The 25,926-nt window shown below is 40.3% G+C and overlaps 1 protein-coding gene across 1 annotated transcript; it reads left to right on the top strand.

Annotated features, from left to right (window-relative positions):
• Positions 1-3,321: 3,321 nt before the first annotated feature.
• Positions 3,322-23,772, top strand: TMEM214 (transmembrane protein 214). Its single transcript, XM_014067876.2, has 17 exons — positions 3,322-3,516; positions 4,793-4,998; positions 5,978-6,128; positions 7,211-7,345; positions 9,539-9,621; positions 9,871-9,976; positions 11,020-11,101; positions 11,691-11,792; positions 12,980-13,121; positions 16,845-16,936; positions 17,417-17,465; positions 18,070-18,183; positions 18,289-18,406; positions 18,531-18,627; positions 18,810-18,978; positions 19,680-19,831; positions 21,799-23,772. The coding sequence occupies exons 1-17, from the start codon at positions 3,348-3,350 to the stop codon at positions 21,923-21,925; spliced, it is 2,094 nt and encodes a 697-aa protein (XP_013923351.2). The 5' UTR covers positions 3,322-3,347; the 3' UTR covers positions 21,926-23,772.
• Positions 23,773-25,926: the final 2,154 nt, after the last annotated feature.

The following is a 25,926-nucleotide window of genomic DNA, read 5'->3' as shown; positions in this document are numbered from 1 at the left end:
TCCTGATGTGTGTGCCATAACCCCCATTTCCACTTGAATGGATAGATACGGTTGCTGCAAAAAGTTCAGTGCACCAAGTCCTGAAGCACCAAACCTATGATGAATCAGATGAACATGGCAATTCTGAGCAGACCAATAGTCCCTCACTTTAACAGGCCCTTTTCTAGTTTCTTATGAATTTTCTTTTTCTTTTTGGTGGCCAAGAAACTGAGGACTGCTAGATAGGGAGGGAGGACCCTTTCCTTTAGAGCTCACTGTGCCTAAATATTATTTGAATAGCATTCTACGTTTACAAATGCCAATTTGTCTATTGCTTGTAAGAACAGCTCTGACAGCAGCAACATCATGCAATTAAAACTGTGGCCACAGCTTGAAGACTGATGATCATAGTATAAGCAAAAGCCATATTATGAGATGTGCTTAATACCTAAACAAAGGTGAATCATAAGAATAAGCTAGATACAGGTAGCCCTCGACTTATAACAGTTCATTTAGCGACTGTTCAAAGTTACAACAGCACTGAAAAAAGTGACTTACTACCATTTTTTTACACTTAGACCATTGTAGCATTCCCTTGGTCACATTATCAAAATCCAGATGATTGACAAATGGTTCATATTAATGACAGTTGCAGTGTCCCGGGATACATAATCATCTTTTGAGACCTGGCAAGCAAAGTTAATGGGGAAGCCAGATTCACTTAACAACCATGTTACTAATTTAACAACTGCCGTGATTCACTTAGCAAATGTGACAAAAAGTCATAAAATGAGGCAAAACTCACTTAACACATGTCTCACTAGGAACAAATTCTGGGCTCAATTTTGGTCATAAATCAAGGACTACATGTAATACACTCAGGAGCCTAGAGAAATTCCTGTATGGGGACCTTTGAGTGATATAAAGCAGAAAAAAGACATGACAGAGATACAGAGGAAAAATTATACAGTCATAGTGAATAACATTTTTCCTTTCATAAATCCTTAAATGCAGGATGATTGAATGAAACTCAGTGGTGGAAGTTAAGACAATGAAGGTATTTTATACAGAGCTCAACTGAGCTGGAATTTTCTATTAGAAGCTGGAGCAATGGTTGCCCCTAATGGCTTGCTTTAAAAATAATTTTAATCAATTCAGGGAGAGTAAGGATAAAATACAGCAGTTATGGGATTTGTATAATATTAATCTGAATGCAGAGATCTTGGGTAACCCACAAGTACGCTATTGCACATACACTGCTTTGAGACTTCCAATACATCTCTGGAGGGTCCCCTTCCCCAGTGAGGGCTCTCTCTTGACTAATTAACCACAGATCTTACCAGTTTTGCTGAACCAAATTGTAATTCTGCAAGTTGGAGTCTATTATAGAAGAAAGTGATTAGAGTCAAGCCAAATATCACCCATACAAACTTTCAATGCACCTTCCTTTAGGCCTCTTTGCTTGTACACCTTTACGGTACTTGTTTATGCAGTACTAAAGGAGTTCAACCCTGACTGTTCTTTGGAAGGACAGATACTGAAGCTGAAGCTGAAACATTTTGGCCATCCAATGAGAAGAGAGGACTCATTGGAAAAGACCTTGATGTTGGGAAAGATGGAAGGCAAAAAGGAGAAGGGGCCTACAGAGAATGACTGTCATTGATGCAATGAACGTGAATTTGGGCAAACTCCGGGAGACTGGTGGATGGGGAGGCCTGAAGTCTCATGGTCCAAGTCAGACACGCTTTAGTGACTGCGCAACAAACGACATGGGAGAGTGGCCCAAGGGAGCGAGTCTTGCTTTCCTGTCCAACTTTTTGAAAAAAGACTAGAATTTAGAGTTAATCTTATACTTAGGTTATTGTCACTCTGAATTTACACTAATCGGTATACATTAAAATGAAAGTTCATTGCATACAGCTCTTAAAGGGTCACTCCCTACAATACATAAACATAACAATGAATGTCCCAAAGCTGCTTTTTTCAAGAGGCAACTAGATTTCTGGTTTTTCTTTGAAGACATTTCACTTCTCATCCAAGAAGCTTCTTTGGGTTTGACTGGATGGTGGGGAATGGAAGTCAGAGCTGAAGAAGCTTCTTGGATGAAAATGAAATGTCTTCAAAAAGTCCAGTTGCCTCTTGAAAAAAAGCACCTTTGGGACAACCATGACCTGGGTGACTGAGACTCTCCATACATGACAAGTGATGTAAGGAACGTCAAAAAAATAAACAGACATGCCTCAACCAGGAGCTGTTAAGACATGAAAATCAAAGGCGAAGTTTCCTTATTCAGAGGCGATGTAGCGCTGTGTCACAAGCCAATGAGTAAGAATGGCTTGGTTGTTTCTTGGATCGTCTTCCGCAGGTATCCAGGCAGAACCGTGTTGTTCTGAGTCCAAATCCAGCTTTTTAGGCACCTCCTAAAGCAACAGATTAACAGTTGTAAGGGACCTTATAGGTAATCTAGTCCAACCCACCTCCTCAAGCAGGAGACCCTACCCCATTTCTGGCAAATGGCAATCTAATTTCTTCTTGAAAGTCTCAAGTGATGAAGCCCCCACAACTTCCGAAGCAACTTCTTCTGTTCCATGGGTTGATTGTTCTGTCAGAAAATTTCCAGGTTGAATCTCTCCTTGGTCAGTTTCCATCCATTATTCCTTGTCCGGCTTTCAGGTACTTTGGAAAATAGCTTGACCCCTTCCTCTCTGTGGCAGCCCCTCAAATATTGGAGCACTGCTATCACATCTCCCCTGGTCCTTCTCTTCACTAGACTAGCCATGCCGTTACTGCAACCGTTCATCATTTGTTTTAGCCTCCAGTCCCCTAATCATCCTGGTTGCTCTTCTCTGCACTGAGTCTCAATGTCTTTTTTTATAGTGTGGTGACCAAAACTGGATGCAGTACTCTAGGTGTGTCCTTACTAAGGCTGTATAGAGTGGTATTAGTACCTCATTTGATGTTGATTGAGTCTTTTTTCTAGCTTTTCTCTAAAAGACCAACGACTTTTATCTATCTGAATTCTCTCGAATGCCGAGACAAGAGACGCTATTAAGTAGCCGGCCCTCCTGCTCCATCCAAGTCGTCCCCCCCCGCCCCCCCAGTTCGACAGCGTGGCGCGAAGCGACTCCGGAAGCAAGGAAGGGACTTCGTGTCCCGCGCTCTCACTGGGAAGGAGGGCGCTTGGGTGTCACGTATCGGGGGAGGCGGGCGAGCTTTAGGACGTGGCAGAAGCAACGTTCGCCGCGGACTCGCGCAGCAGGGGCGCCTCGGCCAATGAGCGTGGCCTGGAGGCCGAAGGGGGCGGGGCCGTAACGCGCGAGCGAGGAAAAGCGCGCGGGCCGTCTTTTCCCTCGCGCAGGCGCGCGTGGATGTTCGAAGAAGGCGTAGGAAGCGGGCCAGGGAGGTTGATGATGGCTGCGACGGCGCGTTGGGAGGTGGTTCGGAAGCCTCGCAGGGGAGCGGCCGGTGGCGGCGGCGGCTCTATGGGAAGAAAGGCGCTTGGAGACGCCAACGGAGGACGCGGTCTGGCCTCGCCCAGTGAGTGAGGAGGACAGACAAACAGTTGAGCCTCCCTATGCAGGGGTAGCCTAGCGTGCAAGTGGAAGGAAGGAAGGCAGGCAGGCGGGTCAACTACCTTCGCCGGTTACATAGACCTCCGCTTTAGGGGATTGTTTTATTCTTCCCAAGGTGGCAGACAAGGGAAGGACTTGTCAGTTGGCAGAAAGGAGTCTGGCCACGTGCTGGAGCCCACGTTATACTCTTTTTCCGTGGCTCTTTATTTATTTATTTTTATTTCGTCAAGCATGAATTAGATAACAGATATAAGTATAAACATAATTATGAATACATGAAATGAATACGAATACAAGGGAACAGTAGGATAGGGACGGTAGGCAACCTGGTGCGCTTATGCACGCCCCTTACAACCCTCTTAGGAATGGGGTGAGGTCGACAGTAGAAAGTCTAAGGTTAAAGTTTGGGGGGTTTGGGGAAGAAACCTCAGTGTCAGGTAGGGCATTCTAGGCATTGACAACTCTGTTACTGAAGTCGTATTTTCTGCAATCAAGTTTTGAGCGCTTTACCATAAGTTTGTATATGTTGTGTGCTTGTGTGTTGTTGTGGTTGAAACTGAAGTATTCATTGACAGGCAGGACATTGTAGCAGATAATTTTATGTGCTATGCTTAGGTTGGATCGAAGACTGCAAAGTTCTAAGGTGTTTAAGCCCAAAATTTCAAGTCTGGTGACATAAGGTATTCTGTTAAGTGAAGGACTCTTTGGGGTTTTAAGGCCAGCCCTGGAACAAATTCCCTGCCACCGAACAGACAGGAGGCTTGGAAAGGCAGGGAAGCCAGCAGAGCTAGAGACCCTTCCAGTTACCAAGTCAATCCCCTCTGTTTAAAATCGGCTACACTTTTTACAGATTTGTTCTTGCTATGTTGAGCCCAATGGTGAGGTATTTGGGGATCTGTAGGAGCACATGTAATATACAAGAAGAAACATTGCTCTGTAATAAAAGCACTTTTTCAAAAACTGGGTCTTTTAATGATGCAAATATATTTTATGCAATATTTTTTAGTCATGTTCAGAATGCATTTAACAAATTAGATAGTCCCTGGAGAAAAATATTTAGATTACTTACAAAGTTAATTAACCTTAGGTACCACTTTGTGGTAGTTTATGACTAGTTCGTTTTTTTAATGCATTGTGTGTAAATCTAGAAAGTGGATTAATTCTGTAACTGTTAAATGTGTTGTATCAACACAGGCCATTTCAGTAGTCAGGCTTCACATGTCTCTCTTTTATTCTCATAGGTCCTCTTGCCACTTCAGAAACTCTCTTTGAACTTGGCTTTGAGAAATCAACAAAGAAGCAGAATAAAGAACAGGTGCCTCCACCACCTGGACGCCAGCAGCCAAAAAAGCAAAACCCTGGAAAAAATGCTAAGAAAGGTACAGCTGGAGACAGTGGACAGAACAAGCAAATCAAAAACCGGACTCTGGAGGATGCATTGAAAGCAGTCAGTGTCATTTTTTTTCAAATATTGTCTCCTTTGTATCTTTGTATCATATTGCAAATTAGAGGCTACCTCTGAAACAGAAGGCAATATATCGAAAGTTTATTCTTCATCTAGTAATGTTAGTATCTACAAGTCTTTAATTGCAACTATGTAGAAACAGCAGTAGTTGGCCCAAGAATTATTGAATGCAATTAGTTGTGCAGTTTAAGTTGAACTTAACATCACTCTTTTTCTGCAGAGGGAAAGTAAATTATTATCTGGAGTTACTGTATGGTTATCACTACTATATTCCAGCTCAGGGTAACAAGAATTTCAAAAGGACTTTGTAGTGATTTTTCTTTCTCAGGCAAATGTTATTTATTTAGGAAAACTTAAACATTGTGTGTATTTATCTTGTTGTTTTCAGAAGAATCCATCCTCAAACTAACTCACCCTTGTTTCTCCATGGAGTAGGTTACATACTTAAGAGCTGTATAGTCTGCATGCCCCACAGCTGTTTTAAAAGTTGACTGTTGTGTATAATTAGGACCAAAGAATATTATTACTAATCATATGAGAGGAAATCATAACTAATTTATTGTTATAATAATATATACATAAATTGTTCTTTGCCCAATTCTTTTTCTTTTAGCTTTATGCTTGTTATAATTCAGGGTTTTTAATAATATTGTAAATATTCATAGGGATATTTTTTTTAGCTTTGTTGTGCTTCACCCACAGTCAGTTGTTTGTGAGATGGGCTGCAGTATAAATATGACAAATAGAGTTAAGTTTAGTTTTTGTTCTTGGCCTGACTTTTTAAAATTATCACCTCCCAATACTCAAAGGTCACATATAGTTCTCATTCCACAAAGCAGTTCTAGTTGCTGCCAGTTTGCATTATAATTTTAACTCTCACCCCATCTGCAAATGAGACTGAGATGAGGTTGACAGTTCTCACCTTTCCAGTTCTTCACTGTACCTTTTTTTTTAATTCCAGTTGGATTTATCAGAACTCCAGAGAGAGCTTGATAAAAGCTTGAACTTGTTCCCAGAGAACCCTTCGGTGTGGGTCAAAGATCTAGCTGGATATTTGAACTACAAGTTGCAGGCCGTGAAGAGTGAGCCCACCCTCAGTCAGCACCCTCATGGTTGGTAGCAGCAAGGGAATAATGTTTCTGTCATTCAAGAATGGGAATACTGTTATTAGAATAAACATGCATGTACTAGAGGTAGCCATTTAAATTATTCTACTCGAGGTTGCCCTTTTTGGGAAACAGCAGCTATTCCTTTATTCAGTCAGATCACTTTAAGCCATATAGAATTGTCTTTCATCAGCTTTGTTTGGCTCTCCAGCTCTTAAAAGGACAGCCTGGCCATAATTGTTCATGCCTTAGTATACTTGCAATTGAATTATTTTGCCTAGAGGTATACAGAGGAAAGTGGAACACAGAGGTTTTCCAATTGTGGAGGAAAGGAGAGTTGGGTGGGGGAATGCCACTTGGTTCACTCTGCCTAGATATGTGCTGTTTATCATGAGCTGCTGGGGCTGTGCTATCTGAGATCGAAACCCTGGGATATGTTAGTGGTCTTTGCACTCACAGCAACAGTTCATGCAATGGCCTCAACCTGCCTTTGAGCACCGTGCAAGGTGACTTGGCCAGGATCAAGGCATTCTTGTCTGGTTTTACCTTCTTTAAAGAGCAGCTGTTCCTGGGGCTGTTTCATGTGGTTCCGATGATAAATCTGCATGCCCACTATGGGCAGCCTGAATGGCAGTCTTACCTCCCCCCCACCCCCACCCCCCAAAAAAGACCCAGGAGGCACTACCCTTCAAAGAGAAAAAAGTGAGATTAAATGGAAGCACTTTCAGAGTGCACACTGGCAGTTTTAATTTGGAAGATGCCCCACAGATATATTATTTTAGGGAGTAAGGGCATCTGCTGTAATTGAAGTTAAAATATTGCATAATGTTCATTTTGGCCACTTTCCTCGTGGTACGATCCTGTTGAAGTACCAACTATACTCACAGGTTCTATTGTAATCATCTGTATTATAACATCCTAGCATGCTCAGGGATGTGCTGCTCTTTTTCAGAAATGGCCTCCTAATCATATCCCACCTCGGATGCTTGTTTAAGCAAATGTGTGGAAATGTTGTGGTAACAGTGCTCTGACCAAATGGATGCTGAGTAAAAGCTTGATCTTGCTATTATTTATATCTTTGACCGCAGACTATCCCTACTGTCTGGTAAATAAAGAACTAAAGAGCATTATCAAGTCCCTGCTGTTGAAAGCTGGAGGTGTCCTGGAGCTTTTCTTTGACCATTGTATTTACACAATGTTGCAAGAGTTGGACAAATCTCCTGGTAAGATAATAGTAAAGTATGGATCAGCAAATATATCTTGGAATCAAAGTTTCTGTCCTGTAGGCAGAGGACACTAAGCAAGATTAAGAACAAGGTGATGGTTACTTTTACATATAAGTAATGGCAGGCAGGTGATTTCTTCAAGAACTTTGCATTTTGAAAATTTGTTGTAAAAGAAATGGAAGCATAAAGTTAACTTCCTAACAATGTAATAGAGGAGGAAAGGGCACAGTGAACCTTTAATTTAAAGGATACTCATTTAGTGAATTTCTGTCTGAGAAGCATATGTTGCCAAATGATAAGCATATGTTGCATTTGAAGAATTCCAGGCAAGATGATTAAACCTTGATTTTATAAAATCTGCAGCCATTTACATCATTTCTGTATGACATCATTTTGCAACTGATATAATTTGTTTCAGTTTACATCACTGATTAATGGCATGGTAACACAGTAAATGCATATTTTTGTCATTTGGTTAATGATATTGTGGAAATGATGTAAGTTTGTCTGCTAAAATCATTGGGCAAATGACATCATTTGCATCCTTTTGCCTAATGATGCCATTACAAAAATAATGCAAATTTCCATCATGAAATGTATGGCAGTCCTTCAGATTCGAAGAAGACATGTGGTTCATCTGTGGACATGGGGGTGGCTCTGCAGTCCCAATCTGGAAGTTCTAACTCTAGCCCAATAGCAGCACTGGAAGTCCATTTTTACAGTAACTGTGGGTGTTATTCTGTAATGCTGATCAGCGTTTTCTCTGACTTTTTAGCAACACCTGTCTTCAAAGCTAGTGAAGCACATGGCTTGCTGGCAGGTTCTGTCAGCAGTATCTAATTCCCTTGGCTGGATGTCACAGTTCCATAGAGTGTCTTTCACAGCGCCTCACAGTGCTTCTGTGGTCAACTTCAAGGTTGGGGGGAACTCAACAAATTTGCAGATAGACATTTAGACATTTATTAAGATTTATAGGCCGCCCTTCTCCCTGAGGGGACTCAGGGCGGCTTACAATCACAGGGAAGGGGGTGCAATAATAAAGACAAACAGTGGGTAAACAAAATAAATAATAAAACACAACTTGCATTCAACAGTCAACACTCGGGCGGGTAATTTAAGAACTTATCCCCAGGCCTGCTGGGAGAGCCAGGTCTTAAGGGCCGTGCGGAAGGTCTGGATGGTGGTGAGGGTATGAATCTCAATGGGGAGATTGTTCCACAGGGTCGGAGCTGCAACAGAAAAGGCTCTCCTCCATGTAGTCGCCAGTCGGCATTGACTGGCAGATGGGATCCGGAGGAGGCCCAATCTGTGCGATCTAATCGGTCGAAGGGAGGTAATCGGCAGAAGGCGGTCTCTCAAGTAAGATGCAAATTTGCAAGCTGGTGGGAGCAGCCAACAATCCAGGAGATAGGCCCAAGATTCATAAGGACCTTGACAGGCTTGAACACTGGGCTGTATCTAGCAAAATAAAATTCAGTAGTGAGAAAAGTAAGGTTTTGCACAGGTAAAAACAACCAATATTCTATATTATGGTATAGAATAGGTGGTGCCTAGTGGACAATCACTTAAATATCAGCCACAAAGATTATTAGGGGATTGGAGACTAAAATATATGAAGAACAGTTGCAGGAATTGGATGTCTAGTTTAATGAAAGAAAGGACTAGGCATGACATTGTAGCAATGTTCCAATATTGGAGAGGCTGCCGCAAACAAGGGAGTCAAACTATTTTCCAAAGCACCTGAAGGTAGGACAAGAAGTAAGGGAGAGAACTAACCTAGAAATAAGGAGAAATTTTCTGGCAGTAAGAACAATCAGTGGAACAGCTTGCCTCCAGAAGTTGTTGATGCTTCATCACTTGAGGTTTTTAAGAAGAGATTGGACAATCATTGTCTGGAATAGTATAGGTTTTCTGGTGGAGCAGTAGTTGGACTAGAAGACCTCCAAGGTCCCTTCCAACTCTGTAAATTCCATTAACTAAGATTTCACTCTATTTTCATGGTTATGACAAATTAATGGAGGAAAAGTGATGGCAGAAATAGCATATTTCACATACGGGTATTAGGAAAACAAGATTCACATCCCAAATTCAGACAGATTTTTTTCTGCAAGGCTCAACATGGGTTATAAGGACTTGATGTCCAAGTTAATATATCCTATGTGGCAGTGACCTAATTGCCTTACCTTTCAGGGGAGTCACTGCACAGCTATAGGATCTGCATACAGGCTATATTACTGGACAAACCTAAAGTTGCTACAGCAAACTTGAGCAAGGTAAGTTGACAGAGGGTCTACTCTTCTAAAAAGAAGTGAGTAACATATTCAAGATCATCTGTGTAAAATTGAATATTGGAAGATTAATTGCACTGTGGTCCATGGAATGCCAAATGGATTAACCATTTTATGTCTGAGAATGGCATGTTGGATGAGACCAGTTATCAAGGAGCCCTGTGAGGCAGAATGCTTCGCATACTTTCTTGCTATAAAGGTTACGTTAAACTATCTTTGCCTTTTCTGTTTCAGTATCTTGAACTGTTGAGATCCCACCAGAATCGACCAGCCAAATGTCTCACCATTATGTGGGCCTTGGGGCAAGCTGGTTTTGCTGACCTTACAGAAGGGCTTAAAGGTGAGAACAACAGGATTTTTATGTTCATTGGGAATGTTTGCTTTTTAATGCCCTGAAATTCATGGCTGCCTTTAAAGTTTTAATATTTTTCATATGCCATTATTTTGCCACTTACATTTATGTATTATGAAAATCCTGCTTGGCTACACATTCTTAAAAGTGCCTAATGTCGACTGAAATAATAAAAAGCAAAATTGATCATTCAAAAAGAGTCTGGGAATGAAACTTGGAAGAATTGCATGCTTAATTCAGAGTAAAGAAAAAAAGATTTTCAAACAAGTTAAACTTGTTTTGTAAGTAACAGCCAAAGAGCAGTATCTGATAAGGAATCTAATAAAGTTGATATGTCTCTAAAGAAGTATTGCTCATAAACATCTTACCACACATTGAGTTTGTCATACGTTAGAATAAATGTGGCCAAGTTTTAAGTGTGCCCTAAGTTTGGCTGATTGGAGCCTCAACTCCGTCAAAAATAGGTTCAAGTGCCTATGCTGAAATAGCACTATGCTCCACTTTCAGCTTTCACAGTGAAAAAAACAGGAAAAAAGTTGGTACCTCAATAACAGCTGTTTAAAGGCAGGTCAAGCAGCTTAAAACTGTAACTTTTAGAATTATGCTTGCCTATGTTCTTAGGGGAGCCTTACGCCCAGCAGGAGAAGTGGGAAGAGCAAAGTTGTTCCCGGCAAGTGATTAAGACCCTGAGAGTGGAGGTTCGTTCTCTGAGCTTGTAGGTTGGTTTCTGAACATTTCATTATAGGCTAGGTAACATCTTCAGTGGAATTTAGGGAATGTCAGTGTTGGTGATAAGACCCTCTTATGTTCAGCTTTCTTTCTTTGGCAAGTAACCTGCTGAATGTGGATGAAGCAGCTGTCTTTGGAAACAGAATGAATCTATATCTGGGAGGGAAATTACTTAGGAACATCCCACTGTTTTTCAGTGGACGGTGCTGAACTCCCTCCTGGAGAAATGGAAAGTTATGAGTGCAACATATTTTCCTCCCTCCCTCCCCCAAAAAGTACTGTTATGTCCCTTCTCTTCCTAGTGTGGCTTGGCATCATGCTTCCGGTTCTGGGCATCAAATCGCTCTCTCCATATGCCATCAGTTATTTGGATCGGCTGCTGATGTGAGTTCATGTGTAATGGGGAGTGCAGTTATTAGGAAACATTTGTGCATGTTGACTTTGCTATCAGGTTTTTTTAATCCTTCCATTTACCATCAGTATCCTAAAGGGTTAGATTATAATTCATAAATCAGTTCAACTTTTCAAGAGGCTTTGCAAGTAGCAAAATAACTGTTGGTCCATGTTTCCTTTCCTTTTTTTATCTCAAATACAGATTCAAAATAGTGTGTTTGAGCTTTTATCAGTTAGAGTCCACTTGTTTCATTTTCCGCCATATTTTGTCTGTTTTGTCACAGTTGAATGGTTGTCATCTCTTGCTGTATAGGGAGTTAAGTCTTACTCCTGTACTAGGGGGCTGAGAAAAATTTCATAGCTAGAAGTGAATCTTTGTGATGCAAAAGGAGGGATACCAGGATACTAAAAGCTCTGATAATCCAGCTACAGATTACTAAAGCATTTCTGTATATGTGTTGTTGGGAATAATTCTGATCATGAGAGAATTTAGATGTGGAAGGAGAATTTGGAATGAGATTCACATGACACTGATAGCCAGGAATCTGAGGACAGACTAACCATGCTTTCTCTTTGGCAGGATGCATCCTAATTTGACAAAAGGGTTTGGGATGATAGGGCCCAAAGACTTCTTCCCTCTTTTGGATTTTGCATTCATGCCCAACAACTCTTTATCCTCCAGGTATGTCAGCCAAAAGGAGAATCATATGCAATCAATTCACCTCTCCTGTCTCAGAAAATATTGCCATGGGAATGCCTCTTCTATAGATGGAGGAACTTTGGGATAACAGTGGGGCAGGGACTGGAGACTGAGGCAAATAATTGCTGGGTTAGGACAACATTTGTCCTATATACAGCAGGAACAGTCATATATTGCACCAGCCAGCCATACTTGTTTTATTATTTATTTAAAGAAAGTTGTTCCTTTGGTAGATAAACAGCCAAGGGAGTAGATGGTAAATGTAAGGTAGAAGTGCAAGCAAAAAGGCCACAATATTTGCACAAATGCAGCCGTAATAAGTAGTTAATAAAAGTAACAAAAAGTAAAAAGGACACCCACCCATCATTTTCTGCAGCCATATGTGTCTGTTTTTTTTCTTTTTTATAGTTTTTCCATATCAAGATGAATTATCCCCACTTCAGTTTTTGACATATAGACATTTTACATATTCTTCAGGGGTTTTTTTAATTGCATAATATATTACAAGCACAAAGGTGGAAGGAGTTGTCAGGTGCCAAATAACTTACAATATATTACTGGTGATTTTATAATCCACCAAACCCAGTACTTTTTACAGTCATTTGTTTCTTTTTGCATTATTCTTACATGAACTGGAGTGCAAAAGGAAACAACAGTCACTGAGTTTGTCCTTTGGCACCTGCCTGTTTTCTTCTCCCTCCTTTTCCTGCCCTTGTTTCTCTTGCTCCGGTTTGTTGACAGGTTTTTCTATGCCTTAGAGAGTGGAGCACAGTGCCCCAGCACTATTGAACACTATTTATGTAGTCTTAAAAGAGTATTTCTGGAATTCCCCAGCTAATATGGCTGGCTAAGGGAATACTGGGAGTTGAAATCCACAGCTGTTAAAGTTGCCAAGTTTGAGAAACATTCCCTTAGAACAATGACCATGGCAATTTTCCAACATTCCTTCATGTGAGAGAATGATTGCACCATTGTTGATCACAAAATACTTTTTGGCAGGTTGATGAACGAGGGAAGGTGCAACAAATGAAGAGTCACTATAACATCCTTAAGCCCCCGCTATCTGGTTTTTCTTCTGGGTATCCTTAGAAGATATCTGTAGTAGAAATGCACCTTTCTCATTTTGGGATATGGTTGGACTGATATAATTTCTTTTCTTTTTTTTTCAGTTTGCAGGAGCAGCTCCGGCAATTGTATCCCCGCCTGAAAGTGTTGGCCTTTGGCGCTAATCCTGAAACTTCCCTGCATACTTATTTCCCTTCCTTCCTCTCCAGGACCATGCCCAGTTGTCCCAGTGACATGAAGAAAGAGGTGAGGCTAGGAAGGGGACAGGATCAGAAGGAACAAACATAGTGTGATGGGCTGCAACATTTAGCCAACAAATAATCTGCATTAAAAAGTGACGCCCAATTAATTAGGGCACAATAGCATGTTACCATGAGCCATGGTGGTGCAGTCGTTAGAATGCAGTACTGCAGACTATCTCTGCTGACTGCCGACTGCCTGCAATTTGGCAGTTCAAATCTTACTAGGCTCAAGGTTGACTTAGCCTTCCATTTTACCCATGTGGGGGCAGATGGTTGGGGGCAATATGCTGACTCTGTAAACTGCTTAGAGAGGGCTGTAAAGCTCTGTAAAGCAGTATATAAGTCTAAGTGAATGAATGAATGTTGTGTTTTATTGTTTTATTTTATTATACTCCACATTTTCTTTTTGTGTTTTGTCTTGCACTCCCCTCCTACAAATTGTAAGCCGCCCTGAGTCCCCTCAGGGAAAAGGGCGGCCTATAAATGTCAAATAAAATGAAATGAAAAATGAAGTGCTATTGCTATTAACCTGAAATCCTTCAGTGTTACGTCTCTTCATGCAAGGGGCAATTTTTTCCATGACAGAGTGAACCTGATAAAGAGAAAGTTTGCTGTTTCTGCAGAACCAATCCCATCAGAATTTTCTTCAGGAAATTCAGAATTGTTGACTTGATCATTTAGATCAGTGGTCTCCAACCTTTGCAACTTTAAGACCTGTGGACTTCAACTCCCAGAGTTCTTCAGCCAGTTTTAAGACTTGTGGACGTCTGGGAGTTGAAGTCCACAAGTCTTAAAGTTGCCAAGGTTGGAGACCACTGATTTAGATAATCAATTATGTTAGTTCTATTAATGTATTTTTATTAACATTTGATATCTCCCTGCTTATCAACTGTATCTGAGTAACTAGTCATAATTGTTTATAGAACCTAGTTCTGCTTGTATCTGTGGCAAATTAGGAAAGAACAAAACTAAAATAATTTGTGATTTGGTAATAGATGAAATAACTGATATGGTTTGTATGGAGGGAGCTTCTTTTGGCATGCTATCTAGCAGTGTAAATGAGCATGGAGACAATCTAATTTTAGTCCATATGAATGACATTATTTGTTCCAGAAATTTTATCAGAGTTCAGCCTTATGCAGTTTGTGAACAATGAATATACTAGGAGTGTAACTTCTATAATAGCTACTTCGCTGTTTTGCAAACTCTGAGCTAAGCTGACCAAACCAAGCTATTAAGGCAAGGTGATTTACCACTTTGAGCTAGGTTTGCCTGGTGCAGCTCATCCATGCAGTGTTAGAGTTAGCCATGATTCTAGGCCAAACACTATTGATCTTCACTCTCATGCGTGTTGCTGGTTACATACTTTTGTTCTTTAGCTGTATCTGGAATAATACTCTGCTGTTGAAACAGTCTGGAGTAACCTTATCTTGGACCACTTCTTGATGAAAGTTGGACTTACACCAGCCCTCTTTACCTGCGTAATAGTTCTTGTACATTACCCCATTCAAATCAACTCAAGGTGGTTCAGAACAATAAAGTAACAAAAACAGCAAAATACAAAAAAGTAACCCAAACAAATACAAAAATAATTCCAAAATGATCTCAAGAGAGCAATCCAAGAGCAAAGCAAACATCACAAACAGAAGAGCACCATATGCTCTCTTGTCAGCTTCCCTAGGTAGGCCAGACCGAGAAATCAATTCCACAAGATGGCTAAAACTATTTTTCTTGAGATTGGCTACAGTAACAGAATCTTGCAAGTCTGGTGGTATTGTACCTCCTCCCTCTTCTCATACTTCAGTGAGTTGGGGAAATGTTTTGTCTGAACTTCTTATGAACTCTTTATCTGTTTTGTTGTGACTTAAAATATTTTTCACCTGTCACCCCAGTAATAGAATAGTCCACATCATCTTCCTTACTCTATACATCTGGCTAAATGTTTTGGTTTTTTTGTCTTCCCCCCTTTTCTATTACTGATAGCAGGAGGGCAGAGAGTCCGTCTTATTCTCAACCCAAAGAGGGAGATATTTTGTCCCGTACAAGCAGTTGACCCCCAACAGGTTCACATAGATGTTGATAAGGGAGGGAGGGCTGAGTCCAGGACTATTTTAACCAGAGTGTCTGAGGAGTTGACTTTTCTCCTCTCTTATCACAGTCTGGAAGGGAGGAGGCTGACTTACAGAGGAGAATCCTGACTGCAGCACAGTGTCCCCCATTCCCATCTTTTTAAGGTTTTGAAGATGTATCTATCTTAGTTGGGCTACAATATGTAATTTATTTTTATTTTTATAGCCCATCTTTCATCTAGGAGCTCAAGATAAGATGTTTCCCCTATTCCCCCCCCCACTTGCAAAATAGGTGAAGTTGGGAGATTTGCCCAAATTCACCCAGCAAGCTTTCATTAGATGTGAGTGAATCTTGCTGTCCCTGCTGTTGCTCAAAACACCTTCACTACTACATCACACTGGCTTTCATTTTTAGTTGAAAAGTGCTTTATTTTAATGTAGATGTTACAGGTTTTAAAATTCATACAGATGTTTATCCCCTCTTGAATCAGAAAGAACCTCAGGGAGGTTCAAGATAAGCTTACAATATGAAGTGTTTCATTCATTCATTCATTCAGTTCAATTTCTATGGACACCAATCTCAGTCAATGACTCTTAACCTTAAATGAAGTCAAGTTGTTCCAGCCAGACTGTTTTATTTACTCAAGTAGCTTGAGAGTTCAGGGTTGTGATTCTTTAATCACAGTTCATGGGGCAAGCATCTTTTCTTGGTGTGAAGTATTTGCTGTTCTTTTCAAGCTATGACTGTTTTCTTTCACTGGTAAAATCAAATGGCTCTGTGCTTTGCTCCCTTTGTTTCCAAAGAGAGGTAGATGTATAAAAATGAGATGCTTGCAAAAATCGCAGGATGCATGCACAAACTCCATAACTGAGTTCTCCTGATTTTTTTGGATGGATGTATTTTTTGCATCCATAAGTTCTGGGCAGGCATTGGTATGGAATTGTTAGACTTGGGAAGATATCTCTCTGAAGCTCTGATGCATGCATGAGGCTTCCCAAGTTAAGGGTAATCCTTTCAAGAAGCAACAGAATACAGAATAATAGAGTTGGAAGGGACCTTGTAGGTCTTCTAGTCCAACCCCCTGCTTAGGCAGGAAACACTACACCACTTCAGACAAGTGGGTTATCCAACATTTTCTTAAAAATGTCCAGTATTGGAGCATTCACAACTTCTGGAGGCAAGTTGTTCCACTGATTAATTGTTCTGTCAGAAAATTCCTTCTTAATTCTAGGTTGCTTCTCTCCTTGATTAGTTTCCACCCATTGCTTCTAGTCCTACCCTCAGATGCTTTGGAGAATAGCTTGACTCCCTCTTCTTTGTGGCAACCCCTGTGATATTGGAACACTGCTATCATGTCTCCCCTAGTTCTTCTTTTCATTAAACTAGATGTGGTCAGTTCCTGCAACCGTTCTTCATATGTTTTAGCCCCCAGTCCCCTAATCCTCTTTGTTGCTCTAACGTTAAGATACCCATGTCTTTTTTAATGTCACAAAGGCAGGGAAGATCATTTCCGTTGAATGGGGAAAGCATGGAGAAACTTGATAAATCAAATCTGCTGTCTTGAAACCTGTAATGTTATGACTGCAGTATCACTGCTGTTTGGAAAGTGCCCAGTGTCTTTAGTTCTCTGAGAATTATTCTGACTTGCCCTGTGCAGCTCCTGAACTGTTTGACCGAGTGCCTCAATCTTGATCCCCTCAGTTTCAATGTGTGGAGACAATTATACATCAAACACCTCCCACAGTCAAGGTAAGAATGAAAAAAGTGCTACTTTGATCACATAAGCAATTAAGCCATGTTGTATTTTGCATGATATAAAGCTAATTTGCCCTAATAAACAATGGATCATCATTCACATATTCAGTGGGGAAGGAGGCAGGGAGGAGATAGGAAAATCCAGTAATCATATTCACATAATACAGTTAGATCTGATTGCTGAATGGATTAGGATAATACACTGTAATGTAAACTAATATGGTGGATTGATTTAACTCTGTGCCACAAAATCAAAATTAATCAAGATAAAATCAATCAAATTGTATAGTAAGCAACTGCCAGCTATTAGCCGACTTAATCATTCGTTAAGATGCATAGCAATTTCTTCTTTTTCATATACTGTTGTAAATGGGCCTTCCCTGTTTCCATACTTTTTCTGTTCCAATATCTGAGTTTAGGAGATAGAGTTATTTAAAACACCTCACTGTTAATATTTTTACTTTGTTTTTTCAGCTTGCTCCTGAATTACTTTTTGGAGACTGGGGGCAAAGCTACAAAAAAGGTTTGTGTCTCTTCCCCCCCTTCCCCCCCAAGGAATAGATTTTTCATGGGAGACTAGCGTAAACAAAGTCAGAGAAGGGTAATAAATATCAGGAGAATATACATGTGTGTGTGTGCGTGCACACACACACACCCCTGAAGGCCAGATTGATTCAATGCAAAGGAAGTTATTTTAACATATCAGGAAGTATTTGTTGAGGCACTAAAATTTAGTATGGTGTTTTATGTATGGCTAAAACAGATTAGAAAATGAAAAGATATATTCTTTGTAGTTTGTGATTGAATTGAACTGAAGGAGTTCTGTTTGTGCCCACTTGTGAATGTGACACTAAGATCAAATGAAGTGATGAATCTTGAAAGCTTTATGTAGATGAGCTTTAATGAAAATACATGTTTGTTTGTTAATTTGTTTGATAAATCTATCAAATTTATATAGCCTCCCATCTCCAAAGGCAACTCAGAGGTGCACAGCAATCAAAGACAGCAACATATATTAAAACAACAGACAAAAAAAATATAAAAATAAATATTATAAAAAGCAAATAAGCTCTAGGCAAAGGGAGGATTGATTGCTTCGGTACTTTACTGGATTTTTTCTTTCCTAGGTGCGAAAATCTTTACAGGAAACAGTTCATTCATTCAGTGTCACAAATGAAGAGCTGGCTATGAAAGGACTAAGCAATGTTCAGGATGTAGCAGCTTGTACAGCTGCGTGCAAGGTAATTTATTTGCTTATGGAATGGCACATGAGTTAGCAAACCTACATGAATGCTTATTTGCTTCATTCTGCTTTACAGCACTGCTTCTTTGGTTCTGTCCTTTAGAACCTGCTGCTCAAGATGAAAGCCAGTGGGTTTCGTTGGCCATGGCTGATTTTAATCCTCCTTATAGTTAGTGCTGGATTTCTGACATATGATATCAAGACTCATGGCTCCTTCCAAGGTTAGGATTTGTTTCTGGGGGCATGTGAGATGGTGCTTCTTTTCTCCCCATAATAAGGCCGAAAAAATACATGGGCTTTACTGCAATGGAAATCTTTCCTCCATTGGTTTGTTTTGTTTTGCAGCTTCTGCCTCTGTACATGTCCTTCGTTCTTCTGGGATCCTGTCTGCAACTGAGCAAGCCTGGAACAAAGTTTCCCACTTCTCTATAAAAGGATACAGGTTGGTAATACGTTTTAGGTGTTTTAGCAAAGGGAGCACTTTAAAAGGGCATCCAGAAGAGATTTGTATTGTATTCAGAACCACAGACAATTGAGAGATTATTCCAGCTGGCTGGGTGACGCCTTTGAGGGCAATTTCTTTTTCAAGGCAAACCTCATTCCATCTCCCCTCTCTCCCTACAGCTGGCTAGAAGCAAATGTACCAATCTACTACTACCAAGTGGCAACAGTGCTCGGACCCAATTTGGAGCTGGCCTGGACCAAGACAAATGAAACTGCTATCTACATCTCGGGGAAATGCTCTGCTCATTTAGCCTGGCTCAGCAACAACCTCCTTAGGCTCAGTGAATGGGTAAGAATGCTGCTGCTTTCGGCTGGACAGCCAAGCTTTTGTTAGGTAGAAGTTGGGAATTAGGAGTTTGAGAACAGGGGAGAAATGTAGAGTTGTTAATGTCCAGAAGCTCCGAGAATTTCAGAAATTAGGAAGGAAAAGTTGTGGAGACCAAACGGCAAAAGCCACATAGGAGACAAGGAGGAAGCATAAGGGGCAGCAATGAAGAGTCCATGGCCATGACTATTCCTGACAGAGAGGAGTTACAACCTTTCATGCTTCCATTCCTTTTGCAAAGGAACGTCTTGAAGGGAATGTTGGTGACTTTGCGCCCCCCTCCCCGATGGAATAATTTGCATCTTATACAGTCTTTCTCTGTTTGATGTCCCCAGAGTGATGGTCGTTGATAATATTGACTGAAAATGATGGCATTTATAGCACTTCTTGTGGACATTAGGTTGTGGTTGATTTGTATTTTGTTACACTGTTGAGGAATATTGGACACAATAACCATCTGTTGTTAGTTGCTCTATGTCATTGGTATATAAATCTAAATAATGGCCTTTGAGAGAGCTTGTTGAACAACAGGAACCTGGAACATGGTCATTTTCAAACTTATCAAGAGATGAGTATTTTAGTAGCATGTTAAGCCAGTGAGGAGCTGATTGATGAGTAGCCAATCCTGTAAACTGATCAACTGAGCATCTTTATTTTCTCCATAGCTTCAGACACAGCTGCCAGATTCTGTGCTGCATGCTGTTGAATACCTCAGAGAATTACTGCTGTTCCTCATGCGAAACTGCTTTCTGCCTGCTGTGGACTATATTGCTGGGTCATTGGACGGAGCCTGGAAAATGTGGTTAGCTTTCTGCAAGTATGCATTGTCTATGTGTCTTTGGGCCCCGGGCAGAACTAAATTTAATTCACTTCGGCATGGTTAGTTGTATGTTTGCTAAAGCTAAATAGGAATACAACAATATTAAAGTTTGTATGCATATGCTGAAAGAGAACTATGAGGTTCCCCAATTAGAGGACTATCTGCTTAGTGATGCACAAGGCAGACCCTTAATCTATCCCAAAAGAAGCACTGCAATAAGGCAGTTGAGGAGAAACAGCAGATTGATTATAGCTATAATATGACGGTGACTAATGAACTCTGAATGCACTTCATGTGCTCAGGTTCATAAGTTTCTTGTTACGAGAACTTGAACACAAAGTGTGGATTTAGTTAAATAATCTGGTACCCTGTGCATTCCCATGTTTAATTATTTGACGTATCCTAGCTTTTAAGGCTAGGAGTTTGCAAAGTTTGGAGATGTATGGGCAGGACCCCAGAAGCTGATTTTAGTTCTCTGGAATCACAATTATTAGAGGTGGCCTTCAGTTCTTCTTTGCATTATTTCCTTGTCATGAGAGGAATAAATGGTGCAAAATGAACATAAAGAAACAGATTTGCATTGTTTTCTGTCTCTGTGTCACCAATCTGTTCAGCCATATGGATTATTAAAGTTGAGCTTCTGTCCTGCTAATTTATCAAGATGGTACACAGACATTACATATTGGCTTGTAGGCACATAATCTCACTTTGTTTAGCAGAGGAGGTCAACTGATAGTCCTCCAAATGTTAAATTCTCAGTTATTAGTCCTAACTAACATTGCCCATGGTAAAAATAGTTGGGAGATGAAATCCAATGTCATCTAAAAGTCTGCAGATTACATACCCCCACCCTTCCTCGTTAAGGTAACAATATGTTTCTTTTAATTATAGTACAGAATAGCTCTTAGAAATGAAAGATTTTCTGATTTCAGGTTTAATTAACATTGGGGTCAGTTAAAAAGGAATTACTTTTAACCATCATTAGGGCCAGTTAAAAAGAAACTGCTCCTTCTCTTGAATGGTTGGCAGTGAGCTTGAGATGTCTTCTGGCTAAGGTGGCAAAACGTAGATCACTATTAGAGAGCCAGTTTGGTCTAGTGGTTAAGGCTAAACCAGACTAAAAACCAGGAGACTGACTTTTAGTTCCATTTTAGGCATGAAAGCCAACTGAGTGACTTTGGGTTAGTCATTCTCTCTCAGACCCAACTCACTTTATAGGATTGTTGTTGTAGGGAAAATAAGAGGAAGACATATTAGATATGTTTGCTACCTTGAATTATTTATAAAAATAATAAACGTGATTTTAAAAAAATCGTTTAAAATGCCTTAAGAAAGACTAGAGCTATTTTATCCTTTCCTCTGATCTGGATGAACCAAAACTGTGAATTATAACTGAAGAGTCAGCTGCTTATATTAAAAAAAGTTACCCAAAATAGTCAATAACTGAAATAGGAGGGCCCAGATTTACTCTCTATTCTAAGGAGGGAACAAGCCTTGCTTGCTGCATTCCAGGCAGATTATGGTAGGAAGAATATTGAACTCAATTTTCCTTCAGACAGAAGTGGATGTTCCAAGTATAAAAAGAATACGAATTATGTCAGAAGTTAAGGAAAGCACATGGTAGAAACAGAATTTAATTGCAGCCATTCCAATAGGAAATAGTTATTCTCAATTATCTTGACTGAATCATGCCTTCTTTTAGGAAAGGTTGTGGAACAAAATCTGGCTACTGAGAAGATGACAGGACCAAAGTGTACATTTCTGAGGGAGACTCCCCATCTCTATCTTAAAATATAGGGTTTTTTGTATGCTTGCAGCAATCTGAAATACAGATTATGGAATTCATGGAGCATCTAAATTTCACCCTACTTTCATTTAAGTCAATATCAGCAGTTATCTCAGTTTTTTGAATGGCTCATGCTACATCTCTGTAGCCTCCAATCATTTTTTGTTTCTTTTTTTAGTGATGAAGGGTCCTGGACCTGCTTGAAAATTCATCTGACTAACCTCATCCAATCTTCTTGGACATACCTGCAGGATACAACTGTGGCCATTAAGGACTGGGCTGTTTCCATCATCTCTAGGCACTAGCAGTGATCCTAGGCTCAGAAGCTGAAAATGAAGTCTAGGCTACTGTTCTCTGGATGGCTAAAGCAGGATGTACCAATTTGCTTATTCTTTAGTCTGACCATCAAAACAAAGAACAGCACAACTTTGACTTGTTGCAGAAGCCCAGAGCTTACCAGACCAGATGTCTCCAAGCTCCCAATTTGCTGTGCTGTCAGGCTTGTTCTCAGCTGAGCTCTCAGGGAGCTGTTGGCAGGCTGTTTCCTTGATATGACTGCTCCAGGCTACAATGGTAATAACAGTCTTTAAGAAAGCAAGGTGTATCCCAGCAATTGTTTTGGAAAAGCACTTCCTCTTTCAGTAATATCTCAAATAAATTGGTTCCTGGGTCAGTGACTTTCTACCACTTTATACATGGAGCTCTTCCTTTTATTCTTAGCTTTTATCATAAATGTGCCCCCTGAGGTTTTGAGCCAGTTGTACAGTCTGGTTCTCATACTGAATGCTACCTTATTGGTTTACTTCCCATCTTTATTGGATCTGAGATGTTTCTGGTACATTTCCCAAGGTTGTACTATTACCACTTCTCAAAGCAATTAATACGTTAATTTCTTTATACCAAAAGCAAAGGCTTTCCCCCAAAAATGTGTTTGTCTTATTGTATTGTGGAACAGATAATGCAAACAGGGGTTGGTTCTTCACTTTGGAATACACATCTACTGATGTGGAGGGAGTGGGACTTCTCTTGGGAGCCACATTCCTCTGAGAATAATGTGTAACAGTCTGAAATGGAAGGAACTTTAGACCTAGAAATGAACATGGGCGGGCCACTTGTTATCTTCTGACAACACTTAACTTCTTTCTTTGTGTCTCTATCCCTATTCCCAAACAAGACAGATTATTCTTGCAAGAAATCTGGACGAGGTACAGTAAATCATTCAACTGAGGTCTGAATTCTGAGGTGTATGGAGGCTGAGGGCCAGATATTCTTCACCTCCTGGTCTTAGTTGAAACAAAAAAAGAAGAAGAGATAGATAAGCTAGGTCAGTCTTCCAGCCAGCCTATGAGTGGCATTTTGTTATGCTCACTGCTTCCCCAATGCTTTGTTTTGCTGTAGTCTCTTCAACTAAATCAGTGGCTTGGAAATGCCATTTTAGTTTTGAAGCAGGATCTATCCTATACACCCTACCATGCCCTAAATATCTTGAGGAGCCATTGGCTCTCTTTCAGCTGAGAGGTTTGATATATCTGAATGTGTGAAAGTATGCAATGTGGAAATAATAGGTTAGAGATTGGTTCTTTTTGGCCTGCTGCTCCTACCTACCAGTTGGTATCTCAGCCTTTCCTGAAATGGTTATCCTCTGGATATACTGATATACAGTTCTCATTGTCTAAAACAGAGGAGCACATCTTTTTTGGTTGAAGGGCCAAAGCTTTTGAGCCCTGAGTGATGTTCAAAAAAATATTCCAGAATGGACAAAGAAATGATGCCACCAAGGCAAAGACACTGTTTGGTTTTCTTTAGCTATACTGAATACGTCTGCTCACTTATTTAGTTACTTCATTATTTTTAATGTGTTTTGGGGACTAAAATCCCCAAAGTTTCTGATACCCATGAATCAATTGGTTGTATATTTCTAGTCTAAATATGTTGACTGGAGCTGTAATCAAATACTGTATATCTGGAATGCACAAATAAAAAGCTGGTTGTGCATTCATACTTCAGTTGTAAAAGTGAGTCAGCTGTAAAAGTGAGTCCTGTGCAGCACATAGCTCCCTTTAGCTCAGCAAGCTTATAATGGTGGACCTGGTCATGACAATTGTGTGAGGCTCTTGTCATGTACAATAAAGGATGGTGTATTTGGTTACAATACTTGTTTTAATGTCTGTCTATGGCATCCGCCTCTTTCGAAATGTCTTATAACTCTATTTTAAGATTTATCACTGTCTTGGCATTCTTCTGAAGAAAGGGGAAATTTTGGTATCAGTCCAGATAAAAGCTACAGGGTAAAGCACATGTGTAATTCATTTTATTTCTTCCATACACAAGGCACAAGCAGCCAGTTACAGGAATTTTTGTTGTACTGGCTATGATCAGCCCCATTGCAGCATGTCCTTGCCAAGGTTCATCCACATTCAAGGGGTAAAGAAAAAAGTAGACATGCATAAAGATAAACACCAGGACTCTGATAAATATAGATGGGCTCCCACAGAAACTGGATAATTAATCTGTGCAGGTCTAACCAGGAATCTTGTGTGATAGGTTCTCAGGCCTGGTCCCTATATAATGTGCATAAATTAACTGGGAGTTGACAGCAAAATGCTAGGGAGCCTTCCTGCTGGATTGAAAATGATCACTCAGAGTGAGGTGCGGCAACCTAAAAAAGTTAGGTTTAATTGAATTTAATTGCTGGCATCCATGCTATAGTTTCTATTGTGATAAGAATGAATTTTAACGTAAGAACAAATTATAGGAGTGCCAGATGTATGAGCAACCATGATTGTATGATCTCTGGTGCATCTGAAGTTACTATTTGGCCCAATGCTGGTCTAAATAGAAATTGGGCTAGAGCTTTTGCCTGGAAAAATTTGATGACAACAGGCAACAGAACTACTGAGCATATGATGAAATCACAAAATGGCTGAGGTACTCCTTGTGTAAGATGGGCAATAAAAGTTGCCTGAGTGATTCTCCTTGCTTTAAATGCAACCCCAAGGTATTTGAAGGTGCTCAATTATGTAGTTGGTGATAGTTCACCAATGGGCTGTGAGTCTTTTAGAAAAAAATCATTTTCTTGGGTTTTTTAAAAATATAATTGATAAACTCTTCCTCTTGGCAATGTTGAACCAAAGCAGTGAATGCCCTCTTCAGACGTGCCTTAAGAATAGACTTATCTCCCCATAGCAAAATTGGGAGATGTCTTTTTGTCAATTTAGGGGCACAAATGTGTATTGTCTTGGATCAAAAATATGGAAGTTGAACTGACTTGGAACTAGTATACAGTATTTTAAGTGGAGAACTGTCCTGCTGATCTGCAAGGAAGATCCCTCGTGCAACAATGAGCTGCAGAAAACATTTAGCAGTTGTTGAGTTATTCAACTTGGACCATAATAAACTCCACTATACTTTATCGGAAGCCATCTTGTAATTAATAAAGATGCATAAAAGTGAGTCATGGAGCAAAATACACATTTTTTCAGTTAAGTCTGAAACCAATTGGTCTACCTGATCTAAAATTAGTTTGTTCTTCCTTTAGGATGTTGTTTTGGATAATCCAGTCCTTCAACATTGTAGTTGGAGCATTTTACTAGTGATGACATGGATGCCCTTTGGCCATTATTTATTTCTCCCTTTTCTGCAGAGCTATGTCAATTTACATTTTACAGAGGGGGGGGGAATCTCAATGCTATTCTTGCTGCAAGAAGAGAGACCTGCAGTAGCATCCATGTGCATGAGAACTCTAATATTGTGGATTTTTAGATCCTTTAACACAAGGGGGTCAAACGGCATCATGTTGCCACCACATAATGTATCACAACATTTTTCCCTTCGTAGAGTGGGTATGGCCTGCATATGGCACCCACAGGCCACCAGTTTGACACCCCTGCTTTAACAGAATAACACAATTGGAAGGTACCTTAGATGTCTTCTATTCCCCTTCTATAAGGGGACCCTATACTACCTTCTCTATACCTGTGCATTTGGCTTTTCTCGCCTAAAAACTTACTTTTCTCACCACTAAATTGCATTTTGTTGGATAGGGCACAGTGTCCAGGTTTGTCAAGTTCCTTCTGGTTCTTGAGCCAAGTATATCTCACACACACACACCCAAGCTTGGTGTTGTCTACAAATTAGATGAGTTCTCCATCCAGCACCTCATCTAAATCATTTGGGCTAAGACCTTGAAACAGCTATGGTGAACCTTTTTTGGCTCGCGTGCCATGGGGGGGGGGGAGAGCACAGGGGGGTCATGCGCATGTGTGCATGAGAGGTGCTCCCCCCCCCCATTTTTCCATGCTTTTAT

Source organism: Thamnophis sirtalis, unplaced genomic scaffold, assembly GCF_051295495.1.
Source record: "Thamnophis sirtalis isolate CommonGarterSnake01/CBP01778 unplaced genomic scaffold, rThaSir2_p1.2 scaffold_6, whole genome shotgun sequence".
Classification (NCBI taxonomy): domain Eukaryota; kingdom Metazoa; phylum Chordata; class Lepidosauria; order Squamata; family Natricidae; genus Thamnophis; species Thamnophis sirtalis.
The sequence above is the reverse complement of the archived record's forward strand: the minus strand, read 5'-3'. Positions and strand labels throughout refer to the sequence as shown.

Excerpts from the sequence above, each read along its gene's own strand:
- TMEM214 (XM_014067876.2), top strand. The coding sequence starts at position 3,348 with ATGTTCGAAGAAGGCGTAGGAAGCGGGCCAGGGAGGTTGATGATGGCT. Across the intron at positions 16,937-17,416 it reads AAACACCTCCCACAGTCAAG|CTTGCTCCTGAATTACTTTT; the intron begins GTAAGAATGAAA and ends TTGTTTTTTCAG. Across the intron at positions 19,832-21,798 it reads ATGTGGTTAGCTTTCTGCAA|TGATGAAGGGTCCTGGACCT; the intron begins GTATGCATTGTC and ends TTCTTTTTTTAG.